This window comes from Sesamum indicum, linkage group LG3, assembly GCF_000512975.1.
Source record: "Sesamum indicum cultivar Zhongzhi No. 13 linkage group LG3, S_indicum_v1.0, whole genome shotgun sequence".
NCBI classification, from domain to species: domain Eukaryota; kingdom Viridiplantae; phylum Streptophyta; class Magnoliopsida; order Lamiales; family Pedaliaceae; genus Sesamum; species Sesamum indicum.
In genome coordinates this window covers 963,269-984,876 of record NC_026147.1, presented here as the reverse complement: position 1 = coordinate 984,876, position 21,608 = coordinate 963,269, and the positions used below count along the sequence as shown (strand labels likewise).

At 32.8% G+C, this 21,608-nt stretch overlaps 3 protein-coding genes across 4 annotated transcripts; 2 read left to right on the top strand and 1 right to left on the bottom strand.

Moving 5' to 3' along the window:
* LOC105156918 lies at nucleotides 338-5,761 on the top strand. Of its 2 annotated transcripts, XR_847393.2 has the most exons (9): nucleotides 338-730; nucleotides 1,499-1,611; nucleotides 1,908-2,080; nucleotides 3,046-3,139; nucleotides 3,522-3,632; nucleotides 3,720-3,809; nucleotides 3,951-4,101; nucleotides 4,198-4,427; nucleotides 4,964-5,761. XR_847393.2 is itself a non-coding variant. In XM_011073179.2 (8 exons), exons 1-8 carry the CDS (start codon nucleotides 511-513, stop codon nucleotides 4,302-4,304), a joined length of 1,059 nt encoding a protein of 352 aa, XP_011071481.1. In that variant the 5' UTR covers nucleotides 338-510; the 3' UTR covers nucleotides 4,305-4,658. The 2 variants fall into 2 exon arrangements, 1 of the variants encoding a protein (XP_011071481.1); XM_011073179.2 differs by lacking the exon at nucleotides 4,964-5,761 and having other exon boundaries at nucleotides 4,198-4,658.
* LOC105156917 (probable serine/threonine-protein kinase At1g54610) lies at nucleotides 7,391-11,483 on the top strand. The gene is made up of 7 exons (XM_011073178.2): nucleotides 7,391-8,253; nucleotides 8,358-8,642; nucleotides 8,761-9,078; nucleotides 9,577-9,804; nucleotides 9,982-10,082; nucleotides 10,462-10,579; nucleotides 10,848-11,483. The coding sequence occupies exons 1-7, from the start codon at nucleotides 7,855-7,857 to the stop codon at nucleotides 11,151-11,153; spliced, it is 1,755 nt and encodes a 584-aa protein (XP_011071480.1). The 5' UTR covers nucleotides 7,391-7,854; the 3' UTR covers nucleotides 11,154-11,483.
* Nucleotides 15,157-21,257, bottom strand: LOC105156916 (CASP-like protein 1). The gene is made up of 3 exons (XM_011073177.2): nucleotides 20,908-21,257; nucleotides 17,099-17,225; nucleotides 15,157-15,612 (listed from the first exon to the last, which is right to left on the bottom strand). The coding sequence occupies exons 1-3, from the start codon at nucleotides 21,210-21,212 to the stop codon at nucleotides 15,388-15,390; spliced, it is 657 nt and encodes a 218-aa protein (XP_011071479.1). The 5' UTR covers nucleotides 21,213-21,257; the 3' UTR covers nucleotides 15,157-15,387.

Below are 21,608 nucleotides of genomic sequence, written 5' to 3'. Positions count from 1 at the left end.
TTTATAACTTTTAGCTTATTTTAGCTTAGTTCAAGAGAAACATAGGCAAAAACTGTATTTTTAAGTACCCTTATTTAACTTAATTTAAGCTATAATTTAAAAAACATTTAATTTTACATTCTTGTAAACACCCCCTATTCATGTTATTATTTTGCGGCATCAAACTATAAAAACCCACAACACTTCTTAATTTAATTTAATTTTTATTTAACTCCTTTTATTATTTAATCAAGGACCAAAATGCAAAATTTCAAAACTTGAAGGGGAAAACAGAAAATAACCATATAGTTTGTGGGGCTAAAACTGAATTTCACCCTCTAAATTGGGAAGGAAGCACTTTCACAACGGCCACTGCAGTCTCTCACCAAAAAGCTTCAGTCTCTGCAGTTTCACTGCCTGCAATTCATCGCAGTTCCCAGCAAAATAACCGCTTAAAGCAAAATCAAGGAGAAATTTCATCTATTTCTTGTTTCTCTCTCATTAATCACTACCCCAATCTGAATTGGGGAAATGGGCACAACCAAATTCGGCATTGCGAGCTGCGCTGAATTCGTGGGAAGTTCTCAGAAGGTGAATTCTGCTTGTTTAAGCTACCCCAGTTTAGGTTATTCATCTCTTTCGTTTGCGGGGAGATTCGGTTCCGCTGCATTCAGGCGAAGTCGTTCTACAGTGGCGTTAAGGGCGTCTTTTACTCCGGTTTCTGTCAGAGTTAGTGCTTCCTCCGCCACCGGTATTGGTCTCTCTCTCGCTAACGCACGCAGAAGCAGGTTTCTGTGTGTTTTCTTGGTACTTATAAGAACTTATTTGGAATTTTGGGTCTCTTTAAATCTTGTGAAAATTATATGTGGAAGAGTGTGTACATGGGTATTCTGTTGTGATCATGGCATTATATTGTTACTTTGGTAGTTGTGATTTTTGATTAAATCTTTGGGTTATTGCACTTATATCTGTCAAAATGCGAAATTACCCAAAGTTTTGAAATTTCGCTCACACCCTCTCAAGAAATTCTTTCTTTACACCCGATACTTTTGTTAAGGTTTGTACAAAAAAGATTAATGCTAAGAAAACAAATTACAGAAATTACAAATCTATGTATATTTATAAAGGGATATAATATACTTATGTGGAGCGAGGTATTATGTAATTTTTTTTCTTTCTAATTTTAGCATTTTTTGTCCAAAATGTAACAGAAGGAGGTGAGCTGTAAATAGTGAATTTTCAAAGGGGTGGGTATAATTTTGAAACTTCTTTGGGTGAAAGTATAAGCTCGCATTTTCAGATGGAGTGAAAGTGTAATTAACCCTAAATTTTAATCAGAATTTTATGTGTAAGTGAATATTGATGCAGAATTCTACAGTTTTTGTTTATGTATGACCTCGTTTTATATTGTATTTAGTTTCTGTTTGTTTCTATAATATGTGTTTCTGTTTCTATATAACTATTTGACTATACGGTGTCAGTTAAATTCATTCAGTTAATGAAGTTCATCGTGGTGAAGGTATGCCTAACGGCGAATTGGAAGCTTCATCTACGAGGGTGATTGGAGCTAGTGACTTGTTGATTGTGGGGCCAGGCGTTCTAGGACGCATAGTGGCTGAAATCTGGCTAAAGGTACTTTTGTCCCAGAAATTTTTTGAATCAACTCATCTGCTATCTATCTACTTAAAGATTTAACATGATATAATAGATGAAGATGAATGTTGTAGTGAAGATGTCTAGTTAGAGAACATTTATTATTTGTGAGTTCTTGGTGGCAACAAATTTTTGAATAATATTTGAGAATAGGCTATTCCTTTGAGCTTTTCACTGTTATAAGTGCTAAATGCCTTTTTGCAATTGTATTTTGTGTATGTGAAAGTGGATGTGTATCTTTAACCAGATACAATGTGAATGTTTTACTGGTACAGGAGCATCCAGGTTCTCAAGTTTACGGGCAGACCTTGACAAGCGATCACCACAATGAGTTAATAGAATTGGGGATTAGTCCATGTCTTAAGGGAACCCAGGTGGCTCATAAGTTCCCTTATGTGATTTTCTGTGCCCCTCCATCCCGAAATTCAGATTATCCTGGTGAAGTCAGGTATACCTAAGAATACATTCCTACATAACCTCTTTAAAGCATATCTGAAGTTCATATCTTGTTCTGCTATTAGCATGCCATATGTTTTGGCGGCTTCCTGGCAATTATGCAGAGGAACAATTTTGTTTTCTTGGAAAAATTGACATCTATACACTTAGACTTTTAAAGAACCTTTGCTATTCTAGTCGTTTAAGGTCCAGTGCCTCGGAAAAATCTTGAAAAATGGCTGGAACGATTGGAGAATAGATGCCTTCTTGAGTGCCTACCTAAGTCAAATTGAGTCTTCCTGGCATGGGGCCACTGGTTCAGCTAAGTAATATACTTGCAGGAGTCACTTGCGGCTACAGCCCTGTAGATTTCATTAATAAAGCTCTTGTTATATTAAATTGTGGCCTTGCTTGTTTGAAGCGCCCTCCAAATGCTTATGTTTGTTCTTTATGGAAACTATGAAATACAGTTTCGTCCAAGGATTGAGTTTCAGCACAGAGTAGGAAAGTGTAAAATGCATGAGAAGGTATTCCATCATTTTACAGGTGTAATGTTTTCCATCTTCAGTTTGAACACAAGGAAGCAAATGAAAGGGAATGGAGAGGAAGGGAAGCGATGGAAACTGTTATTTTAAGGCCCGTATAACTGGTTCACTGATGGGTGCTGATGACTATATCTTTTTATTTATTCTTTTTGGGGCCTGGTTGGCAAGCGAATTAAAATTTACTTTTGCCTTGAGTTGAGGAGTTAATTGCTTTAGAATTTGATTAGTATCATGCTATGGCATGAAAAGTGCATGTGGAAAATGTTTATGCTTGCAATAGGTTGAGATTTCCATACGTCTTGCTTACAAAAAACTTTCTGTTTACCATTTCTAGGGAAAAAAAAGAGTTTCCATTACCTTAATACTTTAATTTATGGATTAGATAGTAAAAGTGAGTGCTCGTTCTTTTCACTGTGTAAATTGCATAATCTAGGGAAGCTACTTTAAAATGGAACGGTGAAGGCTCTTTCCTGTTTACTTCAAGCTCCGCTACCTATGACTGCAGTGACAATGGATACTGTGACGAGGTACATATCTCATCTGCAGTTTGACAAGTTTCTGTTGGTAACACCGTTAATTTTTTTCTACTTACAACTTAAAGGGAGGTTTTACTTGCTGGAAAACTACAGAAAAGCGCTTTTCAGCTTCTGGCTCCAAAAAAGAACTTTTGAAGAGTTTGGGATACCAGCTTTTGGCCTAAAAGCGCTTTTTCAGCTGTTTCAAAAGTAGAAGCTGGCATCCCAAACACTTTTAAAGTGCTTTATGAGAGTCAAAAGCTGAAAAACGCTTTTCTAAAGCGCTCACAAAACACTCCCTCAGTATGGGTACATGAAATGCTTATCTTCTCTTCAATCTGAAACTTCCATTGTTACTCTACTGTTTATTGATGAGTTGTTCTTTGCTTTGCAGGACACTCCAGTAGTACCAGTTGGGAGGAGCCCTAGGACAGATAAATTGCTTAATGTGGAGAAAGTAGTGTTGGAGGCTGATGGTTGCATTCTTAGATTGGCTGGGCTTTACATATCCTTTTTATATAAAACTGATCTCTGACAGACACTTTGAAGTTGGAAATGAGTCATACGAACAAATTTGCTTAACTTGCAGTACAAAGCAGGTAGAGGTGCCCATACATACTGGTTGAAGCAAGGCAGTGTTGATATTCGGCCTGATCACATCCTTAATCTAATACATTATGAGGTGATGCTTGCTACTAGATTCACTAACCTCTTCTGCCCCCCTCTCTATCTAAATATAAATTACCTTATTATTGCCATGCTTTATAATCTGGGAAGATTTATATACAAATTGAATTAATGCAACGGTTTGTTAATTATGCAGGATGCAGCTTCACTTGCAATTTCCATCTTAAAAAGGAAACTCCATGGGCGGATCTTTCTTGGCTGTGATAATAACCCTTTATCCAGGAAGGAAGTGATGGAATTGGTTAACAAAAGTGGAAAATATAATCAGAAATTCGAGGGTTTTACGGGTTAGGTTTTCCTTGTCTAGGAGTATAATTAATTTGAAGTTTGAGTACTTTGGTTAAGGTCTCATAGGAACTCCCTGTTTCAACTTATTTTTACAGGAACAACTGGTCCTCTGGGTAAGAAATTAAACAACTCCAAAACTCGTGCAGAGCTGGGATGGGAGCCAAAATATCCCAGCTTTGCGCAGTTCCTTGAGTCTCTTTGAGAAACTTTGTGTGATCAACCTCATTGCCCGAGATGTTTTTGAAGCAAGTGGCATATAGTCATCAATCATACCTGAAGTATTCCCTCAGGCGGCCTCATTATCTTTGCCTCATTATGATGATAGGTAAATCATCGATGATCCCACGTTCATTGTGAGAATTGTTTGCACTAATTCATACACTCTCCATGATTTAGCATTCTGGATTTGTTAACCCTTAGTGATATAATTGAAATTCTTGACCTCAAAACTACACAAACACAAGCAGTCGGGGGGCAAGAGACGCTGTGTGGAATTTCAATAATGCAACTGAATAACATATTTGGAGTAAACTTGTAGCTTCTTTTATTCAAGAAGGTGCTTCTGTTCTCATTTATTCATGCTTGTTAGAGGATTTAACTATCAGAATCTGCAAATTAGCAAAATACGCAAAGTTTTGGGAAAAACATTTGAGTCATTGAGAACTTGAATTTGATTGTTCTTCATGCAATTTTCATCCCCTCTGCAGTAAGTGACAATCACCATTGTTATCAGATGCACTGACTCCTGCCCAAACTGCATTTTGTATTGTGTATGGTATAAATTGATGACCGATAAATGTACATTTAGATACCGAATGGAGTTACTGATAATAATTGTATTGTGTCAATGTTCAATGATAGGTGAGAGTACGGTGAAAGATCTTTGATCACATTTTGGTGCCACACCGAGGTAGAGGTAGACCAACGTGTAATTTCATTTGCTTCCCGCTTTAAATCATAATTTAGTTTAAATATATTTTTAAATTTTCAAAAAGCGTCACATGTCAATCAGGCATTGGCTACAGTATGTGTGAGAACAACAATACGATTGGCAAAAGGTGGAGAATATGTATGCAAGTCTTGAAGAAAAAGAAATACTTAAAGATAAATGCTACAATTTATTTAATTAGTCTTCTTATGTTAGAAAAATCATAAAACCACTGTATATGGAATCCAACAAACAATATAATCTAGAAAAATTTGTACTCCATTTAACTCTGTTGTTGATCAATACTTTGCACATAAAGTGCCTTAATTGCAACATGCAAACATAATCATATTTTCATGGAGGAAAATTGTGTTTTTTCTTTTGTCCTGAGGGTGGAAAAGTGCCTTTTCGAGTGATTTTTCAGGGTACAATTTGCATGAGCAAATATATATTTGAGTGATTTTAAATGAGGAAAACAAAATCTATAACTTTAATTTAATTAAGTAGTAGTATATATAAACATAATATGAATGACTAATAAAAATAAATGTGTTGAGCACTTTATTTCTATGGGTCGGCTCAAAATGTTTGTGATGGAGAGAGGCATCCACCTCTTTTGGTTTCGTCTTCAGCGACTTCTCACCTGTCCTTGTCTGTGGTCCGTTGCTGAGTTTGAAAATTGGGGGAGAAAGAAGAAGTTGGTGCTCAATTTTGAGAAATAGGGAATAGAATTGTTGGTTTGTACGTTTTTTTTTAATAAAAATTGTATTATAATAAAAGTATAGAAAATATATATGCATTAAATTATTAAAATACTTGCACATATGTATGTATGATCATTCAACCATCATTAACTACTATTATTATTATTATGATCTTTAGATTAATTTATAGGAATCACTAAATTTTGACATAAATTTATAAGTAACAAAATAGATGGATATTATGTATCTTGATAGAAATATAAAACTCACAAATAGATAAAAAATCATAAGTTAATTGTTACAAATAAATATTAAAATATAACATAAAATTTATTTGTGTTATATTAAATAATTATTTAAAAAAATAATAAAATATACTAAATTATTGATTAAGCTTGTTTGTGTATAAAAATTAAATGTATAAATAAAAGTATCATAGTTTATTACTATTTAAAATAGAATATATGATATTAATTAATAATTATAATATATGATCAATTTTTAATATAAATTTGATATAAAGTATTGAATATGAAATTAAATATATAAAAATTTTAAAAATAAAAATATTTATAAAAAATTTAAAAAAATAGAAAAAGGCTCCCGAGCTAATGAACAAAGAAAATTGATCTCGAGCTCAAAATCGAGCCAATCTCCTAAAATTTGATATAATTATAATATCTCTTTATTATTTAAAAAATTATAAATACCTCCTTAAGTTTAATATTTGTCTAACGAAAAGCCGATTTCGCTATCCAGAAGATTTCTATCGAATTTTACGGTCAAGGAACCAAAATGATTCTTTTAAATTATGACTTATAATTTTGATATATTTTTTAGAATGTTTTAGAATATTTTTTATGACTAATATTTTCTATGAATTATTTATTTTATCCACCCTTAATTTTTATCTTTTACAATTTTTTAATTGCTCTTATTTTTTAAAAAAATTTAACAAGTATAAAGTAGTAATGTCCACCTCATTGTATAGATGCTACATAATTATTTTTCATTTAACGGGAGTGTTCATAATTTTTTAAATAATGAGAAGGTATTATTATGTTGAATGGGTAGGTGGCTATAATTTATTCTTTAATACTAGGGATAATTACACTTTCCTTCATGAGGTTTGATGTAATTATATTTAAACCTCCTGTGATTTGAAAAATTACAACTAGCACATTGAGGTTTGCTTTTCTCTATCAAATAAGTCATTCTGTTAGTTAAAATAAGAAATAATTTTTTTTTATATTTATCCCGAATTGATATATTACATGTCAAATAAATTTTTTTATGATCAAATTATTCTTATACGTATTCGTACATTAATGCATTTGAGGAGGTATATTTTCACCTTTATAAGGGTATTTAGTAAGAACAAAATTATTTAACCTACAACTAGCCAGTAATAAATCAGTTGAGGGTAAGTATCAATTTTCATGTAACATTTTTTTAATATTAACAAATTGAATGAATTTTCACCAACGTGTGACTTATTTGTTAGACGAAAGCAAACCTCAAAAGTATCAGATGTAATAAAATAAAAATATATATATATATATATATAATTATACCAAATTTTAGGAGACAAGAGAGTAATTATTCCTTAATATTGATAGATAAGAGAAAAAGAAAGAAAAAGAAAAAAGAGGAACTCCCAAGAAAACGCAAAAAGCGTAACAAAGCAATCGATAATCTATACTGTACATGGGCTTTGCTTTTCATATTTCATGTAGCTCATTTTTTGACCACCAGAAATCGTGGGCTTTCACAAAATCATGATTGCTGTTTCTGCTTTCGTGGGCATTAAAGCTAGGGTTCTTCTGCCATTATACTTCCAAGATTCTTGCTTGACACTGTTAATTGTACTCTTAAGTGTTTATTGCACCTCATTTAGTTTTATTTGCTCAATGTAAAGTTAATTTCTTCTGCATTCTGTTGTTAAAGTTCGGATTTTGAGTAAAAGATTGTTATTTGATTTATTCGCTCTTGAGTGATAGTAGTTTTATGTATGCTTGTCTCGCATAACCGTTGGTTTTATTTTTCGTTATTGGTGGGTTTGTGACTGACTGGCAAGATTATGCTATGTAGTGAGAAATGAGGGGTAGGATTGTTGAGAGATGGGGTGTGTTTTTGGGAGAGAAATTTCACCATCTGGGCCGCATAATGGCAATGCCGTAGTTGGAAATGGCAGAGGCCAGGGAGGAGAGAGAGAGTTTGCTGTGGAGTCAGGGAGGAGCCCGAAAATAGTTGGTGGTTCAGTGAGTACGGGAGAGGAGGTTGATGGTGAAGTTCAGAATGGTGGGAATAGTGAGGAGGAACAGAAGGATGGGAACATGAGGCGATCAAGAAACGAGAAGAGGAGGTCGAGGCTGAATCCTAGGTTAAGTAATCCCCCTAAGCATATTCATGGTGAGCAAGTTGCTGCTGGGTGGCCGCCTTGGCTTGTGGCAGTTGCAGGAGAGGCTATCCGAGGGTGGATTCCTCGTCGGGCTGATACATTTGAAAAGCTTGACAAGGCAAGTGGGTTTGATTCGTCATTGTCGTTTTTGTTTGTTTGGATGATTTGATGTTGTGTTTCAGTTGCTTATTATTTGGTTTTCGTTTTTTTGCTGCCTGTTAGGTTGGGCAAGGAACTTATAGTAATGTGTATAAAGCTAGAGACACTATAACAGGAAAGATTGTTGCACTAAAGAAGGTTAGATTTGACAATTTGGAGCCGGAGAGCGTGAGGTTTATGGCTAGGGAGATTTTGATTTTGCGACGTTTGGATCATCCAAATGTGGTGAAATTGCAAGGATTAGTGACATCAAGGATGTCATCTAGTTTGTATTTGGTGTTTGATTACATGGAACATGATTTGGCTGGCCTTGCATCGAGCCCTGGAATAAAGTTCACAGAGCCTCAGGTGACATGTTTTTTTTTTTTGGGTTTGTTTTAAATATGTTATTAGGCCTAGTCCCTGAATTTTTCTCTTGAACATTTGTGAGTTTGTCCTTACTTTAACACTTTGATTAATTTTGTAGGTAAAATGCTATGTACATCAGCTACTGTCTGGTCTTGAACATTGTCACAATCGCTATGTGTTGCATCGTGATATTAAGGGGTCCAATCTCCTAATTGATGATGAAGGAGTTCTTAAGATTGCTGATTTTGGATTGGCGTCCTTCTTTGACCCAAACAATAAGCAACCGATGACTAGTCGTGTGGTTACTCTTTGGTATAGGCCTCCGGAGCTGCTTCTTGGTGCCACTGAATATGGTGTAGGTGTGGACTTGTGGAGTGCTGGGTGCATTTTGGCTGAGCTATTTGCTGGGAAGCCCATCATGACGGGGCGGACAGAGGTAAATTTTATTCTACTCGAACTCTTTATGACCACCTACTTTTACTTTATAGTAACAGTAATAGTATAACGTGCTATTATTGTACGTGATAAGTGATGTACTCTTCAATATGGCCCTTCCCAACCATCTTAGTGTGCCTAATGTAAAAATGGTGATATATTATCCCGTAGTTGGCTATATCTTCAGATGTCTGGGTCTGTATGAAGCAGAAGTTATTGTTAATCGTAATTGGATGTTTTTTGATTAAGTAGTTTTACATGGCTTATGAATGAATAGGAATGCTCTATTTACCTTTCACAACACATTGAAAATGTATAAAGAATTGTCATGATTGGTGTTGACCATGAGTTCAACTCTTATTCTGTTAGTCCCTTTTGTTGGGTGAATTTGCAGCCTGCTTGATACTGAATGTTCAGAGCTGCTGCCAATAACATATTTGCATAACAACCTGATTTGTAGCATAAATGTACTTGATAAAACACTATTTGTTGTGCTCAGGTGGAACAGCTGCACCGGATCTTTAAGCTATGTGGTTCTCCATCCGAAGAATATTGGAAAAAGTCGAAGCTTCCTCATGCAACTATATTCAAGCCCCAGCAAGCATACAAAAGATGTATAGCAGAGACATTCAAGGATTTCCCGCCATCATCACTGCCTTTAATCGAGACTCTGCTTGCAATTGACCCTGCTGATAGGCAAACTGCTACAGCTGCATTGAGAAGCGAAGTATGTGTGTGTATATATGTGCTTCTAACATAGGAAACCCTCTCTCCGACATTCCTGTTTCTGTTATGTAATAAGTCCGTGTTTACAATTTGCTATGCAGTAGGTTCTAAGTAGTCATTTTTATTTATGATTATAACTGATTATCAAATTGAAATATATGGCTTTGTTCTCTCTCAGTTCTTCACGACCAAACCGTATGCGTGTGACCCTTCCAGCCTTCCGAAGTATCCACCAAGTAAGGAGATGGATGCTAAGCGTCGGGATGAAGAAGCAAGAAGGTATGGAAGTGAGCTTATTTTTACCTTTACTCCTGATTTCTCACCAGGTTGAGGTAATGGTATGATGAGCCTGTATGTTGTAAGCAAGTTATGCATTTTTCTTCATTTTTTGTCGGTGGGAGAAAAATGAAACAATTAATGCTGTGAATGGATGGATCCTGATAATCGAAACTGTTAGAATAAGTGCAAACTATATGGTTAGGATTTAGGGTAGGGGAGAAATTGGTGGGAAATAAATTCTACACGAATCCTTCTGGACATGATGAACAAACATGAGTTTTGGAAAATTTTTCTGGAACACATTTTTCTGAAATCAGATGGCAGTCCAGTTGCAGCGCACATGTCCCTGGAATATCTGATATGAGTCGCACAATTTCAGGTTACGAGCTACAAGTAAAACACGCGGTGATGTTGTCAAGAAAACACGGACACGCCATCGTGCAATCCGAGGAATCCCAGCCCTTGAAGCCAATGCGCCGCTACGGGCCAATCTTGATGTATGTTATTTAAAATTCAGCAGTCAAAAGCATCTTTATTTGTTGGTTTTTCGTATTGTGAACTTGAAATTTAATGACTATCTACTAAATATAGATCTATTCTACTTTATCCGTGATTAGTTTAGCTACATATTTACAGAATCTCTGCCTACAACCTTTATAAAAATGTTTCTGCCCTTTTGGATGTACAAGTCTTTTTGTCCAACGATGTGCTTCTGTTATGGATGTACAGACTTATAACAACTAATTTGTACTCCCCCTGAAACAGAGGCAACGACTAATCACCCATGCAAATGCAAAGAGCAAAAGCGAGAAATTTCCTCCTCCTCACGAAGATGGGGGACTCATTCATCCTTCCGGATCTCCACATTTCGTCGATCCAGCATTTGATCCTCCTGACATCCCATTCAGCTCCATGAACTTCTCATACTCCAAAGAACCCATCCAAACCTGGTCAGGCCCGTTGGCGGACCCTGCTGGTGTCGGCGCTTCAAGAAGAAACTTGAAGCCATCAAAGAAGGATAATTGGAAAGATAATCGCTATGTCTTGAACAAGCATCAAGATAACATGTAAGATAACATTATCCCGCTCTTCACAAGATTGAAATTTGCTCATACTCAAGCTGGGAAAATATTGAGTTACTTTAGTTGTAACATTCTTTCGCCGGTATTACTGCTTCCTTGTCTTTCATATTTCTTGGGATGGTTTTGTAAATGCTAAAAGTTTTCTTCCTTCCATTGGAAAACAGTAAACTAGATCTAGGTATTACATTGAGAAAAGTTGTCTTGGTGTTGTATTGGTTTGTCCATACGTAAGTCATGTTGCATTCAGATAGGAACATATTTTTTTTGTATCCAAACAGGCCTTATACATGTTTATTTCTAATTCATGATTTTGCCACCATAAGACTGTTCATGGCTGCACCGTTTCTTGTTGCACTGTGATGCATTTGGTTCCACTGAGAAGGCTATGGTATGCTGTTTGCTCTCCACCTTGGTGCATTTGGTGTGCCTATAAATCTTCACTCTCTTTACTTTATATATTGATAATATTGAGGTTAGATCGAAATATACAAACACTATTTATCTTTTGCAAAATTACAGCTACATCTCCTCAGGTTATTGTTGTAATTATAACCACATTTTCTATTCAAAGGCAAAACTTATACAAATACCCCTAAAAACGAAACTATACTAACACCCTACATGAGGTGTAGTTATAATTTTGTAAAAGACATGAGGTGTTTGTGTAATTTGACCTAACCTCACGGAATGTTAATGTAATTTATCGTATATATAAAGAGGGCAACAATATCGACAATCCTAACTTGCAATCCCTGCTACATTATGTTCGAGATTTTGTATTTAACCATCGAGTATATCAAGCATCTGATATATCCAGTAAAAACGTATAAGGGTAGTTTAAAAATTTGTTTGTCCCTACATAATTATGAGCGACAAGTATACTAATCATCCATGCAACTAAACACACATTAATAAAATTGTATTCTTGATAAAATTAGCTAAATAAATCCATTATTGACCAATAAATAATTGTTAGGTGAACACCAACCATCCCCCACTCTTTAAACAAAAAATTAAAAGAGTATGCAAACTAATGTATGTTTGTTAAAATAATATATACAACTTCAATATTAATATACACCTAACTCCATCCACACTTAGTCCTCCACCATATATTTTTATCAGGTTAATTATATTTAGACCCCTCTTAAAATGTGAAATTGCATTTTTCTTGAAAGAAGTTTTAAAATTATACTTATACCCTTTTCAAAAATTTATTATTTACACTTGATCCCTTTACATTAGAATTTGAATAAAAAATAATGATGTTAGCAAAAAAATATATAAACTTTTAATTTTTTTGTACTTATAAGCAGTAATGTAATGATGTTGACTTTACAATCTCTTTTTATATATATTATATTGATCCCTGTTATAAGTACAAAACATATATGTGAAGGTTAAACGAGCGCAAAATTATAGATTTTATGTAATTTTTTTGCTAATATTAATATTTTTAGTCTGAATCGTAACAGAAGGGGTTAAGTATAAATGAAGGATTTTCAGGGAGGAAAGAACGTATAATTTCACACGGTTAGAATGGATCTAAGTCTACTCAGCCCTTTTATCAATTCAAATATTCTCTTAATGGAGCTTTGTGTTGTACTTCATCTATACACCTTACATAAAATAATATAGAATTTATTATGACTTCATATTTTAAAAAGTATTTTTATACACAACATATGTATATATTAAGTGAAACAAGTACGCACAAGACTGCAATAAAACATACAAACTGCTGTTTTATGCAGACAAGGAGGTCGAAAGAAAACAACAATTACATGAAATCATCTCCCAACTGCCTCAAACCACAACCCCATCTCTTTATCTGTCCAAATTCATCAGCAGTTTCAAGATAAAACTCATCACAGGGGATCTTAATTAGTTGAATCTGCTCATAGTGATGGCTTGTTGTTGCTCATCGGACGACGGTGGCGGCCTCGACTTGATGACTATCTGTTTTGTGATCGTTCTTGCTCTAGCACTGCTGATGATTTTCAACACTCCCCCGCCAACGCAGGGCTACTATCCACCTAGACGACGAGTTGTTCTCGTTTACAGGCGCCCCTGAAGTGAATTATAAGCAGGTTTAAGCATCGCACTCATCCATCGTTTGCCTTCGTATGAGTAAACTGTATGTAGTGTAAGAATATATATTTGTTTTTTCTCATTTGGTTTGGGAGATTGGAATTTTCTTCAAGAGAAACAAAACAAGTGATCAAATGGAATAGAATGCTGGGGTTGACTGTTTTGTGATCTGGTTGATGACTCAGGTTTTCGTGGATCATGGATCAGATTTTTCAATAGTTTCTCTCTCTGTTAATTACTTATTCTCTTTTAATTTGTGATGGACGTACTTACTTTAAATTTGACTACATATTTTATTTCGTTTAATATATACATGTTACGTATACAAAGATTACATCATATCTCAATCTGTACATAATGAGTCAATTTTCATATGAAAGTGGAATTAGGGATGTGAAATTTTTCGTTAACCGATAGAGAACAGAAAATTTGATTTAGTTTTCGTGTCTTTTATATATATATATATATATATATATATATATATATATATATATATATATATATATATATATATATATATATATATATATATATATATAAATTTTGGTGATTCGGCTCGATTTTGATTTTTTATGTCGGTTAATATAATCGAACCGAATATCGAAGATTACAAAAAAAATATATACATACATATATAAATATATTATTTTATGAATATATAAATATAATAAAAATAACATATAATTATTAAATGTCTTAATATATGTATTAATAACAAAAAATAATAATTTTGTAGTTAATAAATATTTAATTTATTATAATTATTAATAATTTATATTATATTCAGGGGTAACACTGTAATTCTACAATACTTTGCAGACACTTTGCAAATTGTAATTCTACACCAAGGGTCGTAAGAGAAAATTTTTCAAATCACGTGAATCATTTATTTTATAATTACTTTTAAGGTAAACTACAACGATATTCTATGTTATTTGACATAATTATAAATATCTTCTTATTATTTGAAAAATTACAAATATTCACTTGATTTTAATGTTGGTCTACGACGAGTCCAATCTGTTAGCCTCTATTACATTTCTATTCAAGATGCACAGTAGGCCGGGCTGGACTAATCCAACCCAAGACTGTATTGAACTAATTAAAAAATGGACTGGTTCGGCCTGGGCCTAGGCCAGTCCAAGAAATTAATGCCTAGGACTAGCCTAGGCCAGTGGCCTGGGATCGGGCCTCGGCCGAGCTTGTTGAGCTATTTTTTATTAAGTTTGATCTATATATTCTTAATTACTATTTTTTTTATACATAATTTTTGTGGGATTTAATTTATTATTTATTTATTTTAAAAGATAATTAAACAAGCACATTCGGGCCAAATACTAGTCTGGGCTTGGTCCGACCTCAACTGGGCCGATCTATGGACTTGGCTTGGATTTGAAAAATGAACTCAATTGCGCCCCACTTAGAGACCTAGAATCGTCCCAAGATCGGCCATAAATGATAGTGGGCCAATCTTGGGCCGTACTTTTTCGAGCTGGTTCGTGCTGATTCTAAGCCAACCCGACTCACTGTGCACCTTAAATTTCTATCTAATTTTATTGTGTACTAATCAAAATATCTATTTAAATTATAAATGATAATTTTATGTATCTTTAAATTTTTTCTAAAATATTTTTATGGACTAATTTGCCCTATGAATTATTTAATTTACTCACCCTTAATTTCTTTTAAATATTTTTTATGGAAAAAAAGATCAACAGGGTCATAGTAATTTACATTCAAAGAGACTACATAATTATTTTTCATTTGATGACAGTATTGATAATTTTTCTAATAATAAGAGAGTGTTCCTTATTATACCGAATCTTAATTGATATAATTGTAGTTATCCAATATTTTAAGCATAAAATTCAAATTTTCCAAACAGATACTACAATGTGATCAAACTTAGAACAACACATTTTCATTACAACTTTCCGTCAAGCACATGATACATCAATAATATGTACACAATCAAATCAAAAGTTCTATCAACTGCACAAGACCATGCCTACAAACACACACACAAGAATACCAATCCCAGTTGATCCACAATACCACAAATACTAGTGATCATCCAACAAGGGCAATTCTAAAAATTCTTCGATCATGCCCGTAACTCATGACTGATCAAGCTACTTTGTTATTTTTTTAGACAGGGAGTAAATCGAGAGTAAAACCAACAACGTCAACACGATGGAAGCAAACAACGAGACGAAAATGGAGGATCCGACGTGCTTGCAGAATTCGTCGTAGACGTTGCACGCCTTTTTCCAGCCGAGATGGGAGTTGCCCCTCAAACCTATGTATGCAACGGCACCTGCAGCACCAGTTGCCGAAGCCACAACTCCTAGCAGTAGCTGAAAAACATAAAAATGGATAATTGCATAAATACCCTTGAAGTTTAGATTTATTATAGACAGCCCCAATCTGGGAAATTATGGTGACATGACATCCCTATAGTCATATTTTACATATTTCCACAGCCATTCAGCCTGGAGGACATAGGGAAATTGTAATGGAATATATGAATACATGGGTTATGATGTAATTATTTAAAATTAAGGTTTTTTTCTTATAATATAATTAAAGTTAGAGTTTGCACTACCCACAATTTCCAGCGGTAGTTGAAAAATAAATTGGAAAAATTATATAAATAGCCTTGAAGTTTGGACTTATTATGGAAAAACCCCAAATTGAGAAGTTACATTGATACCATCCCTATAATCATATTCCAATTAAGGATTTTCAAAATCATTCAGCCCTCAGGAAAGGGAGATATCTGTAATAATACATGGATACATGGGTTATAATGTAAATTTTTTAAATCAAGGGACTGTTTGTAATTTAATCAAAGTGTATAGGTGTAAGTGTAATTATCCAAAATATTGATTGTCCTGTTAAAAATGATTAGAGTGGACCCTGAAACGTAAAATATGATTGCACGAATTGCTTAATTAAACCTCGGTGATGTTAGTGGTATAAGGGTAAATTACAATTATGTTCACGACAGGTTTGGCATAATTATAAATATTTATCGTTATTAAAAAAAATAATACTAAATACATTCACAAATAAAAAATAATTATATAGTCCTTGAAGAGTGGGATAGCATTACTAGTTTACTCTTATTGATTTTTTTAAAAAATAAAAAAATATTTGAAAAAAATATAAAAAGTTTTTGAGGGTGGGTAAAATAAAGGGATAATTACATTTACACCCAACGTCCTATGGTTTGTTTAATTACACAAACCATCCTTACCTTTTGTATAACTAAAAAAATCACCCCTAACAGCCAAAAAGCAGGGGTGAATTTGTGTAATGATGGTGACTTTTTTCAAGGTGTACGTGTAATTTTTTAAAGAGTAGGGGTGATTTGTGGAAATGACGTCGACCTTTTTGGTGGACGTATATGTAAATTGTCTAGAATGCATCAATAATTTATGTAAATAGACCACAAATTAGGAGTGTAAAATAAAATTATCCCTAAAATAAATAATCCATTTAAATACTAAAAATATATAAAAAAAAATTATAATTTATAATCCAAAAAGTTATATTGATAAATTCATCATAAAAATTGGATGGAAATCTAATGGAGGCTAACGGAATAGGATCGCTGTTAAACGAACATTAAAATCTGGGGGTATTTATAAATTTTTTAAATAATGAAAAATTTTATATAATTATACCAAATTTCAAGAGGGGTGGTCGTAATTGATTATTAGTATAATTATCCTAAATAAAAGTTTCTCATTTAATGCTTTTCCTAATTAAGTGCTTAAAGAATTGATATAAAATTTTCTTGCAATATATGTATATATATATAAGTAAGAGGTTGATTACCACATCAAATATGACAAAATGGGACAGCACTTGGGGACAGCATCCAGGCTTGAGGAGGGCATAGAATGATAAGAGGGTAGTGATTATGCTATACAACCCTGCAACTGAGAGTGCTGCCACAAAGTATCTGCATCACCATCACAATTAAAATATATTAATTATTTTAATTACTTATTAATTCAGGAGATTATTCAGAAAACAAATTAAACAAAAATTTTCTAAGCTAAAAAAACTTCAATCTGTCTAATTAACAAACATTTTTTTAATCAATAAATGCACAAGTCCTTATTCAATATTTATGCATGATTACCCATATTTTTAAGGATAAATTACATTAACATGCCCCGTTAAGCACCACGAGAAAATTTACTATCGGCTACAATTTTACTCGTTACGAACTAACGTCGTGGTAAATAATTATATATTAATTATGGTAAAATAGAAATCAATGTCAAAACTTAGATTATCGACTGTAATTTTTTTTTACCATTAATATGAGTTATAGCATTCGTAAACGCCACAACTGACAACCATTGCGCGATTACGATCAATGACTATGCACTAGTTTATTATTTTTAGTGAAGGTTCTGTTCAAGTACACAAACATCCCATGTCCTTTGATGTAATGCACCCAAACGGTACTTGTGTAAACTTTTAATACTGAATATGGGGTAATATTTATAGTTTTATAAAGTGTACGAAATGTTTGTGTATTTAAACTTAATAGAGGATGCAAAATTAAATTTGAAAAGTATTTATAATTAATCATAGTCTGGTTGGTAAATGAATAAAAAATCATAGTTAGGTATTAATTAAAGTAGCTTTTTTGATGTATTGAATTATTAATTTACATAAATCAAGTGCTAATCTTTTCTCCTTTTAATAAATTACAATCACCTCCAAAGAGGTATGGTATAATTATGAGTACCCCTCCATTGTTTGAAAAATTACCAATATTCTCCTAATTTTAACGACAATCTAACAATTAGCCCATTCCATTAGTCCCTGTTAGGTTTCTATTATTTTTTGTGATGAACTGATCAAAATTTCCTTGTGGAATAAAAATTATTATTTTATTTTTTTAATTTTTTTTATTGACTAAGTGAATAATTTATTTATAATTTTTCAAATTTTTTATCCACTCTTGCCGCTTTTTTTTAAAAAAAGAAAAAGATACAATAATGAATAGTTGACAATTTAATACCTCCATCCAAGGATTACATAATTTCATCAAACATCAGGAGGATATTTATAAATTTTCAAACATTGAAGGGTAATTCAAAATTATAAATACTATAAAATTGTCGACTTACTTAAAAGTTTGTGCCGCAATAAATCGTGATTTGATCCAAAAGAGCAAAATATGAATGTCTAACAATATGGATACATTCATCAGAAGCATAAATTATGGAGCCCAATCAAGAGAACTAAAATATAATTGAGTTTATGCAATAGGAACTCAAGAGAATATGGACATGAGAATTTGAGAAAAATACAATTTTAGTCTTGTGACTTAGGATCGACAATTTTCATGATGTACAAATTAATTTATAGGATTAAAATTATAATTTACTTTGATTATGTGCAAGTCATATATAATTTTTCTGTCAAATTAACCAAAAAACGATTAAATTATCAAAATTTTAAAGTTACAGAACTAAATTATAAACATCGATTCATGCAGAATCAAAAATATCAAATCACTAAATTATAGAACTAAACTTTTTCTATGAGAATCTTATTTCTTTTTCTTGTATGCAAATTATATATATATATATAAAGAAAATTGTATTTTTTTTTCCACAATTTAAAAATTCAATACATTTTTAGATCAATTACTTACGAAATTCTTGAAAATAGTCATATAATTTGTAAAAAGTCTCTCCTTCAATAGTCCTATTAACAACTTAATTAAATTAAAAAATTAACAAAAAAATCACATGCCACTTACGTAGCCGTTCTAATTTCCTCCCAACAAAGAAAGCAATTTTCGAATAAAAATAGAACTATATATTATTTTGTGTTCAAGAATTTCAAACATTCTAATTAATAGTTTTATTTCATTTCTTACGGGTAAAATCCATATTATCCCCTCCCCTATAAAAGTGTACCTCATGTGCGAAAAATGAGTATGAATAAGCATTTTTACTACTACAAGAACCAAACTACCCCTATCTTTTCAGAAAATTTCAAAACTCTAATTATAATATATCTTTATATTTAAATATAAATTTATTATTTATTAAATTATAAATATTTTTAAAATATAATATAGAAAATATAATTCGATTTACATAAAAAAAAAGAAAAAAAAGGGTGAACTACGTATTCCACCAAAAAAAGGAGGAGAAGTCGTCGGAGGAGGGGAGATCGAAGGTGGATGATGGTGCAAAATGACCGCCAGAACCTGGGCTTTCAGATGGTGGTTGATCGGGAGAGAAAGTGCAGCGGATGATGGTGCAAAATGACCGCCAGAACCTGGGCTTTCAGATGGTGGTTGATCGGGAGCGAAAGTGCAGTAGACGGCGGAGAGAAAAGCACTAGAAGACGGGGGTGTGGGTTAAGACTTCCCAAAAAATAAAAGAAGATAACTCATCAAAGGCTAGGAGATTTATGGTGGATGGGGTGTCAAAATGCTCGCCTTCGGGCGGGCTTTCTGGTGGTGGTAGGTTGGACAACGGAGAAAAAAACGATAGAAGATGGGGGCGTGGGTTAGGGTTTTTTGAGCAAAAAAATAGATATAAGTCGCCAATAAATTAAAAATTTTCAGTGAGTGAGGTATCAAAATGCTCGCCGTTGGACATAATTTAATAATTATTTATATATTAAATAATATATTTTAATTTTTTATAAGCATGATTAAATCTGAGGCACAAATTGAGATCATATTAAATATAGGCCATCGATTTAAAAAGGATATTTTTGTTATTGTAACATCAAACTCAAATTAAAATACACTATACACTAAGGGTCAGTATGCACCTTTTAAATTACACAGAGAATTATGTGATATATTTTTTTGTCACAAAAACTTATTTGAACATTTCGAGAATCACAGGGATAATATGGATTTTATCCCATTTCTTACTTTGTGATTTGCAAGAAAACATTACCATTAATTTCCAAGAAAATCATACTCACGGCAAAATATATATATATATATATATAGATTATTAATTCCCTATATAAAAATAACCACAATTTAAAAATTCATTATTAATAATCAATATTATCTACCCAATCAATAAAATTATTGCATAAACTTAATTTCTTACCGTGATTAATTAATACTGATCATAATTTTAGTTATAGTCTTAATATTTGTTATGATTTTTAGTTACGACTGCCTTTAAAATTCTTGTGTTATCGTGATCATCAGTATTTGCTACGATTTTTTACTTTTAATTATAATATAAATTAATTATGATAAAAAATCATATTATTTATATATATAATCTTTGATCGATTACCCTCATTTAAAATACTGTATATTAATAATAAATAATAATTAAAATTATTTGGCCATGCATGCAAACACGTACAACGAAAAAAAAAAAATCTATGCAATATATATATATATACACACACCCTTGTCATTTTTTTTTCTTTTTTCTTTTTTTATAAATGTATAGAGTGTGGGTGGTGTATATGACAATTAATTTATTGAATTTCTCAAATTTTATATTAATTTAATTATTTATTTAATATATTTTATTTTTATTTATAATATATTTTAAAATATAAAATATTATTTATCGTATGTACATAGGTAGTGCAGTATATATATATAGAGAGAGAGAGAAACTTACATGAAAGCTGGGGAATGATTGAATTTGGCAGGCAGAGAAGCCTGGAAGGGAGGAAACTGCAGAGGGACTTGTTTGGTTTGGTTGCTAGTCACCGTGACCACAACAGCCACCACCGCTGAAGCAAACAGCAAGAATCTCAGCACCACCTCCGCCACCGCGAAGTAATCAACCGGTGGTGCATCGGCGGAGGCTTTCACCTCCGGTGGTGGTGCCTCCGCTTCCTTTTCCACCTCCGTCGACGTTGGTGCTGCTTCCGCCACCTTCTCGGCCTCCGCTGCTGCCGCAGGAGTCTCTGTGGAGGCCATGATTTAGTGTGTGTGTGTGTGTTGAATAGTGAGTTGAGAGTGAAGATTGGGGGCATATGGATGTCGTGTATATATATATATAGCTCTAGAAACGAATGTGTTGTTTTGGTTGGAAATTCCTTCACGCCATCTGATTTGTAGTACTACCAAAACTGATTTCTTAATTCTTTACTCTTTTGCTTAGCCGATTCACTTAAATTTATCATAATTATAAATATTTTTATTATTTAAAATATTATAAATATTTTTTTAAAATTAACGAATATTTAACAAATACTCTTTATGATGAATTGTCTCGAAAGGTATTTATTAAACGACCATTAACTACATGGGGTATTTGTAATTTTTTGAATGATAAAAGAATATTTGTAATTAAGATTAATTTCAAAAGTGTCA

Coding starts and splice junctions, on each gene's coding strand:
- LOC105156917 (XM_011073178.2), top strand. CDS start 7,855: ATGGGGTGTGTTTTTGGGAGAGAAATTTCACCATCTGGGCCGCATAAT. Junction 9,079..9,576: donor TCATGACGGGGCGGACAGAG/GTAAATTTTATT, acceptor TGTTGTGCTCAG/GTGGAACAGCTGCACCGGAT. Junction 9,805..9,981: donor CAGCTGCATTGAGAAGCGAA/GTATGTGTGTGT, acceptor GTTCTCTCTCAG/TTCTTCACGACCAAACCGTA.
- LOC105156918 (XM_011073179.2), top strand. CDS start 511: ATGGGCACAACCAAATTCGGCATTGCGAGCTGCGCTGAATTCGTGGGA. Junction 2,081..3,045: donor GATTATCCTGGTGAAGTCAG/GTATACCTAAGA, acceptor TGCATAATCTAG/GGAAGCTACTTTAAAATGGA. Junction 3,140..3,521: donor ACAATGGATACTGTGACGAG/GTACATATCTCA, acceptor TTTGCTTTGCAG/GACACTCCAGTAGTACCAGT.
- LOC105156916 (XM_011073177.2), bottom strand. CDS start 21,212: ATGGCCTCCACAGAGACTCCTGCGGCAGCAGCGGAGGCCGAGAAGGTG. Junction 17,226..20,907: donor AATCATTCCCCAGCTTTCAT/GTAAGTTTCTCT, acceptor ATGGTGATGCAG/ATACTTTGTGGCAGCACTCT. Junction 15,613..17,098: donor ATTTTGTCATATTTGATGTG/GTAATCAACCTC, acceptor TATGTTTTTCAG/CTACTGCTAGGAGTTGTGGC.